General features: G+C 42.7%; 1 protein-coding gene across 1 annotated transcript in view; it reads right to left on the bottom strand.

Moving 5' to 3' along the window:
- Nucleotides 1-1129: 1129 nt before the first annotated feature.
- LOC124001530 (protein piccolo-like) overlaps nt 1130-15258 on the bottom strand; it is a 137004-nt gene continuing 122875 nt past the window's right edge. Inside the window, 10 exon segments of the mRNA XM_046308382.1 lie at nt 1130-1743; nt 2807-2952; nt 3398-3541; nt 6887-6954; nt 7510-7648; nt 11552-11746; nt 12260-12338; nt 12834-13079; nt 13511-13582; nt 14756-14849. Coding sequence (XP_046164338.1) covers nt 1600-1743; nt 2807-2952; nt 3398-3541; nt 6887-6954; nt 7510-7648; nt 11552-11746; nt 12260-12338; nt 12834-13079; nt 13511-13582; nt 14756-14849 — 1327 coding nt within the window. The 3' untranslated portion in view covers nt 1130-1599.

The raw sequence follows: 15258 nt of genomic DNA, 5'->3' as shown, positions 1-15258 counted from the left end.
AGTCAGTAACATTCAGGAGATGATAGGGGATAGCTTGAAGGGGAAGGGACCTGACATCCCCTTTCTATCTGTTATCTTCTCCCCACCTGTAAGAGGAGGGATATCCATGTGGAAGTTCTCCTCTAATGTCTCAGTTGTAAAATGAGTTCTAAATTCACCATTTGAACTGCATTTTCCTATTTTTCCAATGAATAACACCCAGTATAACTGCATAACGTCAGAGCTAAAGTGATTGGATTGTCTGTGCTCCTTCCATACATACCTTCTGTACAGAATACATTTAGTCTTTAGAATAAACTGCACATGAGGAGACCCCTCGCATCATCTGCAATATCTGTATGTTTTATTGTTATAAACTCTATGTTCATAAATAAGATTTCTATGTACAGTGTGTCTTTGATATATTTAATATTCAGACATATATTTATCTACATCTGAATGTACATTAACACTTGTCCAGGTAAGGTCGAGTTGGAGTTTTATGGGCGGTTGACAACTAACTGTAATAGGTAATTACCGCCACCTACTGGACGGAAGTGTTCAGATAATGTCAGCTTCAGTTACTGCAATATCAACCATAGATTTTCAATGTACATACACCTTGTTTTTTTGTTTTGTTTTTTACATTACATGAATAGTATCATACAACAAACATTCCATACTTTGTCAAGCAGCTCAGGACAAAAAACAAATACATTGATTTGCACCCCACCGACTGACTGAATGACAGACAGATTCACAGATCACAAAGATCTTAAAGTGGAGGCTATGATAAACCATAGACAACAGCATCAGATCCAGACAAAACAGAAAGGAGTAGTTCTGGCATGGTAATTACTCTGTGGTATTGCTGCACAGTCCTGATTGACGTCAGGTTTTGCATCCGACATGTCCAGCAGGGAGCTGGGAGATGAGATGTGTGTGTGTGTCCTCTTACAGCAGATAAGGGGACTTCTTCATTTCTCTCTCTCTCTCTCTCTCTCTCTCTCTCTCTCTCTCTCTCTCTCTCTCTCTCTCTCTCTCTCTCTCTCTCTCTCTCTCTCTCTCTCTCTCTCTCTCTCTCTCTCTCTCTCTCTCTCTCTCTCTCTCTCTCTCTCTCTCTCTCTCTGTGTGTGTGTGTGTGTGTGTGTGTGTGTGTGTGTGTGTGTGTGTGTGTGTGTGTGTGTGTGTGTGTGTGTGTGTGTGTGTGTGTGTGTGTGTGTGTGTGTGTGCTGGCAGCCTCCGGGGTACAGTCTGAATATTTGGTCCATTCAGAAATCAGGTTTGAGTCTCTGGCTGTTACTATCCAATAAAGAATCAGGGTACAGTCCATGTATGGCAGTGTGAGGGGATAGGCCCTCTTCCTTCCTTCCTTCCTTCCTTCCTTCCTTCCTTCCTTCCTTCCTTCCTTCCTTCCTTCCTTTCTTTCTTTCTTTCTTTCATTCATTCATTCATTCATTCATTCATACAATAACACAAAGGAGATGAAGGGCACTCTGTAACGCAACTCATTTCCCTTTTCCTCTTTTTCGTCCTCCTCTACGAGCAACCACTGACCAATACTATTCATTGACCTTCACTGACATCTGGTTGACCTCTCTGTGACCTCAAGTTGAACTCTCAGGACTGGTTGTGTGTGGAATTGACCAGCAGCTTGTGCCAGCTGACCACCCTCTTCCTCATGTCCACCTTGTCCAGCCAGATGTAGGCCTCTCCTATCAGGGTCTTCTTCATAAACTTACCCCCGTTAGACACCAGGAACAACTAGGGACAGGAGAGAACATACACATACTTGTAGTGGGTATCCTGTGTGTGTGTGTGTTTATGTTTGTTTGTTTGTTTGTGTGTGTGTGTGCGAGCATGTGTTTGGTTTTACTATCCTTGTGGGGACCAGAAGTCCTGACAAGGATAGCAAAACAAGGAACACTCAGACAAATGGGGACATTTCGCCAGTCCCCACAAGAAAAAAAAGGTTAGGATTAGGGTTACAATTAGGGTTAGGGTTTAGAAGTTAGGTTTAGGGTAAGGGGTTTAGGGTTACAGTTAGGGTTAGGGTTTAGAAGGTAGGTTTAGGGTAAGGGGTTTAGGGTTACAGTTAGGGTTAGGGTTCAGAAGTTAGGTTTAGGGTAAGGGGTTTAGGGTTACAGTTAGGGTTAGGGTTTAGAAGTTAGGTTTAGGGTAAGGGGTTTAGGGTTACAGTTTGGGTTAGGGTTTTGAAGTTAGGTTTAGGGTAAGGGGTTTAGGGTTACAGTTAGGGTTAGGGTTAGGGTTCAGAAGTTAGGTTTAGGGTAAGGGGTTTAGGGTTACAGTTAGGGTCAGAAGTTAGGTTTAGGGTAAGGGGTTTAGGGTTACAGTTAGGGTTAGGGTTTAGAAGTTAGGTTTAGGGTAAGGGGTTTAGGGTTACAGTTTGGGTTAGGGTTTTGAAGTTAGGTTTAGGGTAAGGGGTTTAGGGTTACAGTTAGGGTTAGGGTTTTGAAGTTAGGTTTAGGGTAAGGGGTTTAGGGATATGGGTAGGGTTAAGATTTTGAATGGGAATCAATTATTTGGTCTCCTCAGGGATAGTAAAACAAAAATTTGTGTGTGAAAAGTACAAGAATTACACGTATTAAACACACACACACACACACACACACACACACACACACACACACACACACACACACACACACACACACACACACACACACACACACACACACACACACACACACACACACACACACACACACACACACACACACACACACACACACACACACACACACAAGCCTATTAGAACAATTAACAGTCTGAATGAAGCAGGAAACCAGAGACATGTGTTTGTTACCTGCAGGGAGTGTCCGGTGGGGTTGAGGCTGAACCTAAAGGTCTCGTTGAAGGAGGGTTCTCTGTCATGTCGACACACTCTTGTCTTCTTCTTGATGATCCTCTTCTGAGTCGCCACATTAACAACGTACAGCTTCACATAGAGATCTATAGAGAGACAGAGTCAGACGGTCAGACAGTCAGTGAGGCAGACAGACAGACATGCACAGGTGCACAGTCTTGTACAGCTAACCTTGTGGGGACACACAATTCAGTCCCATTCAAAATTTTCCCTAACCCCTAACCCTAGCCCGTACTAACCCTAACCCTAACCTCAACCTTTAACGTAATTCTAAACCTAAGACAAATTCTAACCTTAACCCCCCTAAAAATAGCATTTGACCTCATGGTGACTAGCAAAAATGTTCCCTATCGGTAAAGTGTTTGTTTGTTTGTTTGTTTAATATTCCTGTCCACACACACACACACACACACACACACACACACACACACACACACACACACACACACACACACACACACACACACACACACACACACACACACACACACACACACACACACACACACACACACACACACACACACACACCTGGTAGGTGGTCTGGGCTCTTGAACTTGTAAGTGATGTTTCTACACTGTAGAACCTCCAGGACCAGCTGGTCTCCCTCTTGTTTCACCTCCTTCTTCAAGGCCACCTTGATCTCCCCCATCATCTGGGTCTTACCCCCACCCCCTGAGGGAGAGGTAGTAATAGGGGAGGAGGGGAGGAGAGGAGAGAAGGGCAGGAGGGGGAGGCGAGACAGAGAGAGAGAGAGAGAGAGAGATACTTGAATCAGTTATAGAACCCATTGCCATTTATGGTTATGAGGTCTGGTGTCTGCTCACCAACCAAATATTCACAAAATGGGACAAACAACAAATTGAGACTCTGCATGCAAAAATAGGCTGATACCCACAAATGATCAAATCTAGAAAATTGCTGTCAAATTCTACAATCACCTAAAAGGAAGCAATTCCCAAACCTTTCATAACAAAGCTATTGCCTACAGAGAGATGAACCTTGAGAAGAGCCCCCTAAGCAAGCTGGTCCTGGGGCTCTGTTTACAAACAGACTCCACAGAACCCCAGGACAGCAACACAACTAGACCCAACCACATCATGAGAAAATAAAAAGATAATTTATTGACTCGTTGGAAAGAATTTGCAAAAAAAAAGAGAAAACTAGAATGATATTTGGCACTAAACAGAGAGTACACAGTGGCAGAAAACCACTGTGACTGACCCAAAAAGGACATCTTTGACTATGTAAAGACTCTGTGAGCATAGCCTTGCTATTGAGAAAGGCCACCGAAAGCAGGCCTGGCTCTCAAGAAAAGACAGGCTGTCAGTGTGCACACTGCCCACAAAATGACCAGGAAAATTAGCTGCACTTCCTGACCTCCTGCCAAATGTATTATTATATGTATTAGACCATACAGTAGGGCAAAAAAGTATTTAGTCAGCCACCAATTGTGCAAGTTCTCCCACTTAAAAAGATGAGAGAGGCCTGTAATGTTCATCATAGGTACACTTCAACTATGACAGACTAAATGAGAAAAAAAATCCATAAAATCACATTGTAGGATTTTTAATGAATTTATTTGCAAATTATGGTGGAAAATAAGTATTTGGTCAATAACAAAAGTTTATCTCAATACTTTGTTATATACCCTTTGTTGGCAATGACAGAGGTCAAACGTTTTCTGTAAGGCTTCACAAGGTTTTCACACACTGTTGCTGGGATTTTGGCCCATTCCTCCATGCAGATCTCCTCTAGAGCAGTGATGTTTTGGGGCTGTTGCTGGGCAACATGGACTTTCAACTCCCTCCAAAGATTTTCTATGGGGTTGAGTTCTGGAGACTGCCTTCTTACGAAGCCACTCCTTCGTTGCCTGGGTGGTGTGTTTGGGATTATTGTCATGCTGAAAGACCCAGCCACGTTTCATCTTCAATGCCCTTGCTGATGGAAGGAGGTTTTCACTCAAAATCTCATGATACATGGCCCCATTCATTCTTTCCTTTACACGGATCAGTCGTCCTGGTCCCTTTGCAGGAAAACAGCCCCCAAGCCTGATGTTTCCACCCCCATGCTTCACAGTAGGTATGGTATTCTTTGGAGGCAACTCAGCAATCTTTGTCCTCGACGAGTTGAGTTTTTACCAAAAAGTTATATTTTGGTTTCATCTGACCATATGACATTCTCCCAATCTTCTTCTGGATCATCCAAATGCTCTCTAGCAAACTTCAGACGGGCCTGGACATGTACTGGCTTAAGCAGGGGGACATGTCTGGCACTGCAGGATTTGAGTCCCTGGCGGCGTAGTGTGTTACTGATGGTAGACTTGTTACTTTGGTCCCAGCTCTCTGCAGGTCATTCACTAGGCCCCCTGTGTGGTTCTGGGATTTTTGCTCACCGTTCTTGTGATCATTTTGACCCCACGGGATGAGATCTTGCGTGGAGCTATAGATCGAGGGAGATTATCAGTGGTCTTGTTTGTCTTACCTATTGGAGATTCAGTCTTCCCTGCCTTTTGCAGGTCTACAATTTTGTTTCTGGTGTCCTATGACAGTTCTTTGGTCTTGGCCATAGTGAAGTTTGGAGTGTGACTGTTGTTGTTGTGGACAGGTGTCTTTTATACTGATAACAAGTTCAAACAGGTACCATTAATACAGGTAATGAGTGGAGGACAGAGGAGCCTCTTAAAGAAGAAGTTACAGGTCTATGAGAGCCAGAAATCTTGCTTGTTTGTAGGTGACCAAATACTTATTTTCCACCATAATTTGCAAATAAATTCATTAAAAATCCTACAATGTGATTTTCTGGATTTTTTTCTCATTTTGTCTGTCATAGCTGAAGTGTACCTATGATGAACATTACAGGCCCCTCTCATCTTTTTAAGTGGGAGAACTTTCACAATTGGTGGCTGATTAAATACTTTTTGCCCCACTGTATTAGAGACACATATTTCCCACAGATTGCACAGACCCAGAAAGAATTTGAAAACAAATCCAATTTTGATAAACTCCTATATCTATTGGGTGAAATACTAGTGCTATACAGTAGCAAGATTTGTGACCTGTTGCCAGAAGAAAAGGACAACCAGTGAAGATCATACACCATTGTAAATACAACCTATATTTCTATATTTTCCCATTTGTACTTTAACTATTTGCACATCATTACAACACAGTATATTCTTTTGTAAGTGTAATGTTTACTGTTAATTTTTTTTGTTTATTTCACTTTTGTTTATGATCTTTTTCACTTGCTTTGGCATTGTAAACATATGTTTCCCATGCAAATAAATCCCCTAAAATTGAATTGAATTGAGAGAGAAAGACAGACAGACAGACATAGTAATGGTGAAATACACACACCCTTCCTGTCTGTTGCTGTAAATTATTCAACACTGACATACTGCCTACACCAAAATAGACCAAGGGCAGGACTCTCCTCTCTCCAGTTTCTACTTGAGTGAGGAGCAACCATGAAACCTGAGCTATCTGAATCCTAGATATAGTTATGACACACAGAGAGAGATATAGTTACTTTCTGTCCAGGGGACTAGGTTTGCATTTCGAGGTAGGCCTGTTATGCCTGTTGGTGTTATGTCCTGTTCTGTCCAGTAGATGGCATACATATGAAGACAAAGCTTATAAGGAGTCACACACATACACAACTTTATTTGTGTGGTAGTAACCTATTTTTACTATTAAAAATCCTATTTTCCCTAACCCCTAAACCTAACTCTACCCTTAACCTAACCCTGACCGTAACCCCCAAAATCCAATTTTCCCTAACCCCTAAACCTAACTCTACCCTTAACCTAACCCTGACCGTAACCCCCAAAATCCTAACACTAAACTTAACCTTAACAGCAAAACCCTAATCCTTAAGCTTAAAATAGCATTTGAACAAATTGAGAAAAAGGTTATTGTTTTTAATTCTTTGTCAGGACATTTGGGTGAATTGTTGAAACATTGGGGTCCTGATAAGGTAGGAAAACAAGTACACACACACAAACACACACAGTCTTACCCTCATTGTCTGATAGCGAGAGTGGCAGTCCTCTAGACTTGTCAATGCCGTTGGGGATGGTCTTCCCTCTGTTGGTAAACACACATTTCACTTAGAAACACAGACGACAAAGTGGTATGTGATAGATCATCTACACCAGGGCCGTGCCACAGACCTTTCAGGGGGCAGGTGCTCAAAATGAAAAAATACCCTCTTCTAACTCATGATACAGTATGTAGCTGGCTGGCTCGGGGCTTGTGTGGATATTTCAGTATACTGTGATTAACTACAGTCTAAACTACCTGTGTTGCTGGTGCCCTGAAAAACATGTGCAACTCCCGACTAGAGAAGGGAGTTGGGTTGGAGGGTCGTAGATGCAGCCGCTCCTCTCTATGTCTTTCTGCCTCGCTCTGCTACGCATAGACTATTATCCAACCAATCATATTGATGATGATGTAAATCAAATGTTATGCTGCTGCTGCTGCTGCTGTGTCACTACTGTTGCTATTTAAACTAGGTAGCTTCCTACACACATTCGACCACATCTCAAGCCATATATGTTTGGATATCAGGCGCACACAATCTCCATACAGGGCAGACTGGGGAACAGACACACACACACCACAAACAGGCTATTTACTCACATGTGTGGGACCTGGAAAATGGCGCTATCGACCCCTGTGCCAGCCCCCTCTTCTCCATCCAGACCCCCATACCCCTCCAGCAGATTGGGGGCTGAGGACACCACCGGCCCAGACACATCCCCCAACTTGTGGCCTGGTCCTACAGAGGGGTGGGGGAAAGAGAAAGAGTGAGAGTGAGAGAGAGGAAGGGCATAGAATGACTGTGTGTGTGTGTGTGTGTGTGTGTGTGTGTGTGTGTGTGTGTGTGTGTGTGTGTGTGTGTGTGTGTGTGTGTGTGTGTGTGTGTGTGTGTGTGTGTGTGTGTGTGTGTGTGTGTGTGTGTGTGTGTGTGTGTGTGTGTCCATAATATTCTATAAAGCATAGTAATAAACACTGTTATTACTAGATGTATATACGAATTGTGCAGCTACACCTGGGGGTCAAAGTGTATTTTTGGCTCCCCGTTAGCGGTTATAACATATATTAGAATCCATTATTATAGTGCCTATAGAAACTCTACACTCCCTTGCACCTGTTGTTGTCTTATAGACTGTAATTAATATCGCCCCCACCCATTGATCTAAACAACTTTTTAAAAGAATTAAGAAACTGAAATACCTTGTTTGGCAAAGTGTTCACCGTCCTTGTAATAGCGATCCTAAATTAGCTCATTTGTAACCAATCACCTTCAAAATCACACACCAAGTTAATAGTCCTCCACCTGTGTAAAATTGTAGTGAATAACATGATTTCAGGATAAGTTTAGCTAAGGAAGACTTTAACAAGCTTGACAAAATCATTAACAAAGCCAGTGCTACAATTGGCTGCAGCCTGGAATCAATGCAGGACATGTTCATAAAAAGGCTGCAACTAAAAACACATATGGTTATGTACATTGACACACACCCACTCCACAGCACTCTAATGCAACACAGGAGCAGCTTTAGTAGCAGGTTCATCCTTCCCAGATGTTCCACAGAGAGGTTTGGACGGTCATTTTAACCCACTGTCACGAGAGAGTGTAATTGAATGAGTGTAACTGAGATCTTCCTATTGGAAAATGTTGCCTGTTTTCTCCCCAAGAGTAGGATAGGTTGCCTGTTTTCTCCCCAAGAGTAGGATAGTTTGCCTGTTTTCTCCCCAAGAGTAGGATAGGTTGCCTGTTTTCTCCCCAAGAGTAGGATAGGTTGCCTGTTTTCTCCCCAAGAGTAGGATAGGTTGCCTGTTTTCTCCCCAAGAGTAGGATAGGTTGCCTGTTTTCTCCCCAAGAGTAGGATAGGTTGCCTGTTTTCTCCCCAAGAGTAGGATAGGTTGCCTGTTTTCTCCCCAATAGTAGGATAGGTTGCCTGTTTTCTCCCCAATAGTAGGATAGGTTGCCTGTTTTCTCCCCAAGAGTAGGATAGGTTGCCTGTTTTCTCCCCAAGAGTAGGATAGGTTGCCTGTTTTCTCCCCAATAGTAGGATAGGTTGCCTGTTTTCTCCCCAATAGTAGGATAGGTTGCCTGTTTTCTCCCCAATAGTAGGATAGGTTGCCTGTTTTCTCCCCAATAGTAGGATAGGTTGCATGTTTTCTCCCCAATAGTAGGATAGAAAACAGCACTGGAATCAGACTACGTATTTAGTGACACCAGGGTGCATGTGCCTTTATGTGTCATAATATGTTCTGTTCTTTATCATGTGTTGGTCATTGCTGCATGTCCTGTCGTTGTAAATCATTCATGATGGATGCTGTGATAAAACATTTGACCAAGTTTGGATTTTAAAATTAATACTCTACTATACTCCCTCTTCTGGGTAGTGAATTTCAAAGCCAACACTCAACCATGAGCACCAAGGAGCTTTCAAAATAATTACGTGACAAAGATGTGGAAAGGCACAGATATAGGTATGGATATGAAAATCCTTCGAAAGGCCTTGAAGATCCCTGGGAGAATGTTCTAGATGATTCATCAGAAGTGGAAGGTGTATGACACCACCAAGACCCTGCCAAGATCAGGACATCAATCCAAACTGGATGACGGAGGAAGTACATTCTGTATCCGTGTGGCAAAATGTTGTGTGGTCATTGAAGAAAACCTGCTGCCCTCTGCAAGAAAGCTGAAACTGGGATTTAAGTTTATCTTTCAGCATGACAATGGCCTGAAGCACACAGCCAAAGCTACAGTGGAGTGGCTAAGGGCTAAGGGGGGAAAAAGGTCAACGCCCTTGAGTGGCCCAGTCAGAGCTCTGACCTAAATCCAATCAATAATTTGTGGCATGAACTTGACAGAGCCTGAACAGTTTTGTAAAGAAGAATCATCAAATATTATCAAATATAAGTGTGCAAAGTTGGTCGAGACCTATTCCAACAGACTCACAGCTGTAACTGCTGCAAAAGGTGCTTCCACCAAGTTCTACCTCAGGGGGTGGAGACTTATCCAATTATGATATTTCAGTGTTGCATGCTTAATATACACTTTTTTTGAAACACACAACAAATATGGTGTGAAAATACATGGGGGGGGGGTCCTTATTTAAATGCATGAAAGGTACTGACACAACAAAATGTGAAAAAAGTTTAAGGAGTGTACATTTTCCATAGGCACTGTAGCTATAATACCTTGTCATGAGCATGTATGACCCCTTTATAATGTCTTTTAACAATCTCATAATGATCCCAACTAAAAAAACAGCCAGTTTGAGATGTAAAAGCAAATTACGGGTAACGGAAATATAATAATGATTCAGAAACAGAGAAGAGTGATGATAAAATAATAGTTATGGTAATTACTTGAATTGATTTGTACATTTACTATGAATTTAAATGAATTCATCCCGCAGACGAAGAACCATATATGTGCATTTTGAAAAACATTCGATTGACTTCATGACTCATTATACAAAAGTATGGAAAAGAAGTATGAGATAAAACATAAGCAAAGAGAGAAGTGTGATGATATCTCTTGATGTCGTATAAACTAAATATTTGACAGTGTAGGCTGGTGAAAATGCACATACAGTATGGTTCTTCAATGCAAGGGTACAAATACCAAAGCAGCTATTGAGAAGTTTTTGAATATTTACATGTATTTATCGGAGCTCTGAATGGTTTACATCATCATGAAGTTGTATTATGGTCCTTACTGAGAGCATGGTTCTCTAGAGGAGAGAATGGCCTTTAGTTTGATTAGTGAGGTTATATGTACTTCTTTTGATTAAAAATATCTACACTCCTGTCCTGTTGTCTCACCTTCCCTATACACTGCCGTTCCCTTGAAGGTCAGCTGACTCCTGTCTGTACTCTAATTGGCCAGTGAGTGCAGAGTCAGTTTCCTGTTGCCCTTTGACCCCCGCGCTGCTGTGTCTGTACTTGCTGGTGTGTTTGGTCAGTTTTTATATCTCATCAGGGGTAGTGCTAGACTGTACATCTCAGGGTGTGTGTATTGTTACATTGAACTATTTTAGGGCTCAGGGGTCATGGGTCATACACACACACATGGGTGCTTGGCCTCTTCTATTCTCCAGAGGTTAGTTGTTGGGGGGAGTGGTCCAGAGAACCAAACAAACACCAGGAGGGGGGGACTGTATGCCACAACTTGGGGTCAAGCTCTGTCCAGAAGTGATTGAAGGGCCCATAGTTTGAATAATGAGTGTTTGCTATCCTTAGCGTGGTTTCTAGACGTGGAGGACGGACAGGGGATCACACTATAGACATTTATCTTCACTCTAGAGAAGAGACAGGAGTGGTTGAAATGTGTCTGTTACCTTCTCTGTCCTGTATTCTTTCTGTTCATACTCTGGGCTGCTGTGAGTGTCTCTGATGTATGTAAAGGAAATGGTGTTTTGGCCAACTTTCCCCAGCAATGTTTTAGTGATGAACTCTGTTGCAGCACTGGATCAAACAAGAAAACCTAACAACATAGAACTGTTCGCCTAATTATAGGAACCTACTAATTGCATAAAAGAACCAATCAGAAGGCTAGAACAGAGTGATAGAACAGGAGGAGAGATAAACAGAGAGAAGATGAGCTAGCATGCGTTGTGGAGCGGAGAGGAAGTGTGTCACAGGAAGGGGTGTAGATTACTCGGTTGGAGGCGGGCTTGTTGCACAGCGGCCTCTGCGGCAGCTATAGCTATTCCAGCATCCTCCAGGTGGGCCTGCGTAACACTGCTCTTGCTCTGGCTGCGGGATGGACCGTGGGAACGAAGCTGGCCGTCTGATGATGACTTAGAGCTGCCGGGACTACTGTGGGACTTCTCTAGAGTCACCATCTGCATGTCTGCGAGGGAGGGAGGGAGGGAGGGAGGGTGGGTGGGTGGGTGGGTGGGTGGGTGGGTGGGTGGGTGGGTGGGTGGATAGATAGATAGATAGATAGATAGATAGATAGATAGATAGATAGATAGATAGATAGATAGATAGATAGATAGATAGATAGATAGATAGATAGATAGATAGATAGATAGATAGATAGATAGATAGATAGATAGATAGATAGATAGATAGATAGATGAAAGAAAGGGAATGTCTTTAAAGTGTCTTTACTGTAAAAGTCACTAAAAGCGCCATGTCTATGGGTCAGGTCTCCACAACATGGATGGCACTGAGCCAAAGAAGTGACTGGCACTAAAAGTATAATTACGACAGCTGAGTAGCCATTCCTAAAACTGTCACCATGACTACATGTTATATCACTATGACAACAGAGTGGCAATCAGCAAACAGACAAGAAGAAAAACTGTAAAGTAACAGGGTGGCTAAACCACACAATAAGGCAGCTGGAAGAGGCTCTTACCTTTTGTTGGGTCAGGGAAGATCCCGTGGCTTCTGCTCTTTATCACAGAATTCTTGGGGGACTCAAGGCACTCCTCCATCTGTCAATAGGTTTACATTCAATTCTATGTGCTTTATATGCATTATAATATATCATCTTCATTAAGGCAAACATACACTCTTAGAAGAAAAGGTGCTAAGTAGAACGATACAGGGTTCTTCGGTTTGTCCCCATAGGGAAACTCTTTTTGGTGCTGGATAGAACCCTTTGCAGAGAGTTCTATCTAGAACTCTCTATGTAGGGTTATTCAAAGAACCTCCTGTATATGGTTCGACCAAGACTCATTTTATCTAAAGGTTCTTCTTAGATAACACTTTCTTCCCAAAACAGATCTTAGGATTATATACTAAGAAGAACCCTCTGACCTACAAAGAATCGTTGTCTTCCAAAAAGGGTTCTTCTGATCAAAATGGTTCTTGGTCGAACACTATTCCTCTGCAAATAAACTTTTTGGAATAATTTCTTCTAAGAGTGAATAAAACTTACAATCTATTATGAAAAGGATAGATGTTAGACAATGAATACTGTACAGTACCTGCCCCTGCCCCTGTCCCTGTCCATGCATTAGGCCTTGTCCTTGTCCTAATCCTGGCCCCATGTCCTTGCTTGGTCCTTGCCCCGCTATGGGCCCCTGTCCCGGCCCTGCCCCTGCTCCTGGCCCCCCAGGCCCCTGGGCGGTGTGATGTGATCTGCTATGTTCAATGCTCTCACTCTGCTCCTTCAGAGGCAGCCAGCGAGGAGTGTTGTCCAGCTGAGTTGTGTTAGACAGATCTATCAACACCTGGAGAGAGAGACAGCGAGACAGAGAGAGATAAAGATTGAGAAAGACAGAGCCAGAGAGAGAGAGAGAGAGAGGGGGGGGGTAGAGAATAGGCATGTGTAAGCAAATACTTATACTGTAGATACATGAAAATAGAGTAAATTGTTTTCAGACATGGGGTTCTGTGATGTTGAAACATACCATCATACTGCTTTATAAATAATTAGGCTCCTTGTCCATTTAGCAGAGAATCAATGGGATTCATTCTACAGACTGATAAAACGTCAAATTACCTGTGAATATAGTTTTATTGGGAAGGGTAAACTGAAATTATAAGCCTCTGTTGGCTGGAGAACACTTAAAAACATCAGGAGACATTAGGGTAAAGGGACGACTCAAGTGAATGTATGTGACAGTCCAACCAGAGTGTGTCTGATTCTGGAGACACTCACTTCTCCCAGGAAGTCATTGGAGGAAGATTTGTCATAATCCCACACTGTCACCTCCAGAGTCTTCTTCTTCAGCTGAGAGAGAGTGGGATAGGAGGGAGGAGAGAGAGAGAGAGTGAGAGGGATGGGAGAAAATAGGGAATGGGAGATAATGATAGAGAGAGACAGAGATAGAAACAGAGAGAGATATATACTTACATTTACAAATGCATTTAAACAAGTTATGCCAAGTACAACACCCACGCAGACCAATCTCATTCCACCAGCCTGTCAGGGGACTCTGTGATTGTGTGTTTGTGAGTGGGTGTGTGTGTGTATATGAATACGTGTGTGTTTGTGTGTGTGTGTGTGTGTGTGTGTGTGTGTGTGTGTGTGTGTGTGTGTGTGTGTGTGTGTGTGTGTGTGTGTGTGTGTGTGTGTGTGTGTGTGTGTGTGTGTGTGTGTGTGTGTGTGTGTGTGTGTGTGTGTGTACGATTGGCAGAGAAGTGGGTGAGTGAGTGAGTGAGTGAGTGAGTGAGTGAGTGAGTGAGTGAGTGAGTGAGTGAGTGAGTGAGTGAGTGAGTGAGTGAGTGAGTGAGTGAGTGAGTGAGTGAGTGAGTGAGTGATAGTGCAGCGTTTACAACCTCATTGGGCAGAATAGAGAAAAGAGTCACAGAAGAGCCACTAGACTTGAGATGCTATACTGTCCACTGAGAGAGAGCGCTGTAAGGATAGACTTCACTCATCTTAAGTGGTCCAAATTGCAGCCAAGGGCTACTGTTAGGTTGAATGAAGAAGTCTCTGTCTCTCTCTTTCTCTTGCTGGTGATTTGTATTCTGTAAGGGCTCAGAATGAGGGGTGGAGAGGGTTGTTAAACCTAGCCAGGTGAGTGGTGTTATGGGCTTTAGGGGATTGGTAATGGGTACTGAGGCTGCAGAGAGACTGTCAGAACATCCACAAGGATTCAGAGCTACCAATTCAACTTGAAATAAAACTAACTAAATACATTCATTCAAAATAATGTTCAATGTGGATGTGTATGGATTTGTGTGTGATGGATGCGTTAGTAGGTGCTTTGTGTGTGTGTGTGTGTGTGTGTGTGTGTGTGTGTGTGTGTGTGTGTGTGTGTGTGTGTGTGTGTGTGTGTGTGTGTGTGTGTGTGTGTGTGTGTGTGTGTGTGTGTGTGTGTGTGTGTGTGTGTGTGTGTGTGTGTGTGTGTGTGTGTGTGTGTGTGTGTGTGTGTGTGTGTGTGTGTGTGTGTGTTCCTACCTGTTCCAGGTGTATGTTCTTGTAGATGACGGTCTGGTTCCACTCTGGGTTCAGACTCCTCTGGACATACTTGGTCCTCCTCTTGTTCTCACCACTACGATGTCATAGCAAAGGAACACATTTAGTCTCAGATGTGGTCTTTGTTAATATGCTAATATGTCCACATTACTGTAGATTTTGCCAAATTACATTTGATGATAGATATAAAGATGATATAGCAGGATGTCAATAATTGAATATCTGATTCAATATAATTATATCATCATATATTGTACATGATGCCTTGCAAATGTTGGATGAGGGTCAAATGTACACCACCGTTCAAAGGTTTGGGGTCACATTGAAATGTCCTTGTTTTTGAAAGAATACCACATTTCTTGTTCATTAAAATAACATCAAATTGATCAGAAATACAGTGTAGACACTGTTAATGTTGTAAATGACTATTGTAGCTGGAAACGGCAGATTTTGTATGGAATATCTACAGTGGCGTACAGAGGCCC

Source organism: Oncorhynchus gorbuscha, linkage group LG02, assembly GCF_021184085.1.
Source record: "Oncorhynchus gorbuscha isolate QuinsamMale2020 ecotype Even-year linkage group LG02, OgorEven_v1.0, whole genome shotgun sequence".
Classification (NCBI taxonomy): Eukaryota; Metazoa; Chordata; class Actinopteri; order Salmoniformes; family Salmonidae; genus Oncorhynchus; species Oncorhynchus gorbuscha.
The sequence above is the reverse complement of the archived record's forward strand: the minus strand, read 5'-3'. Positions and strand labels throughout refer to the sequence as shown.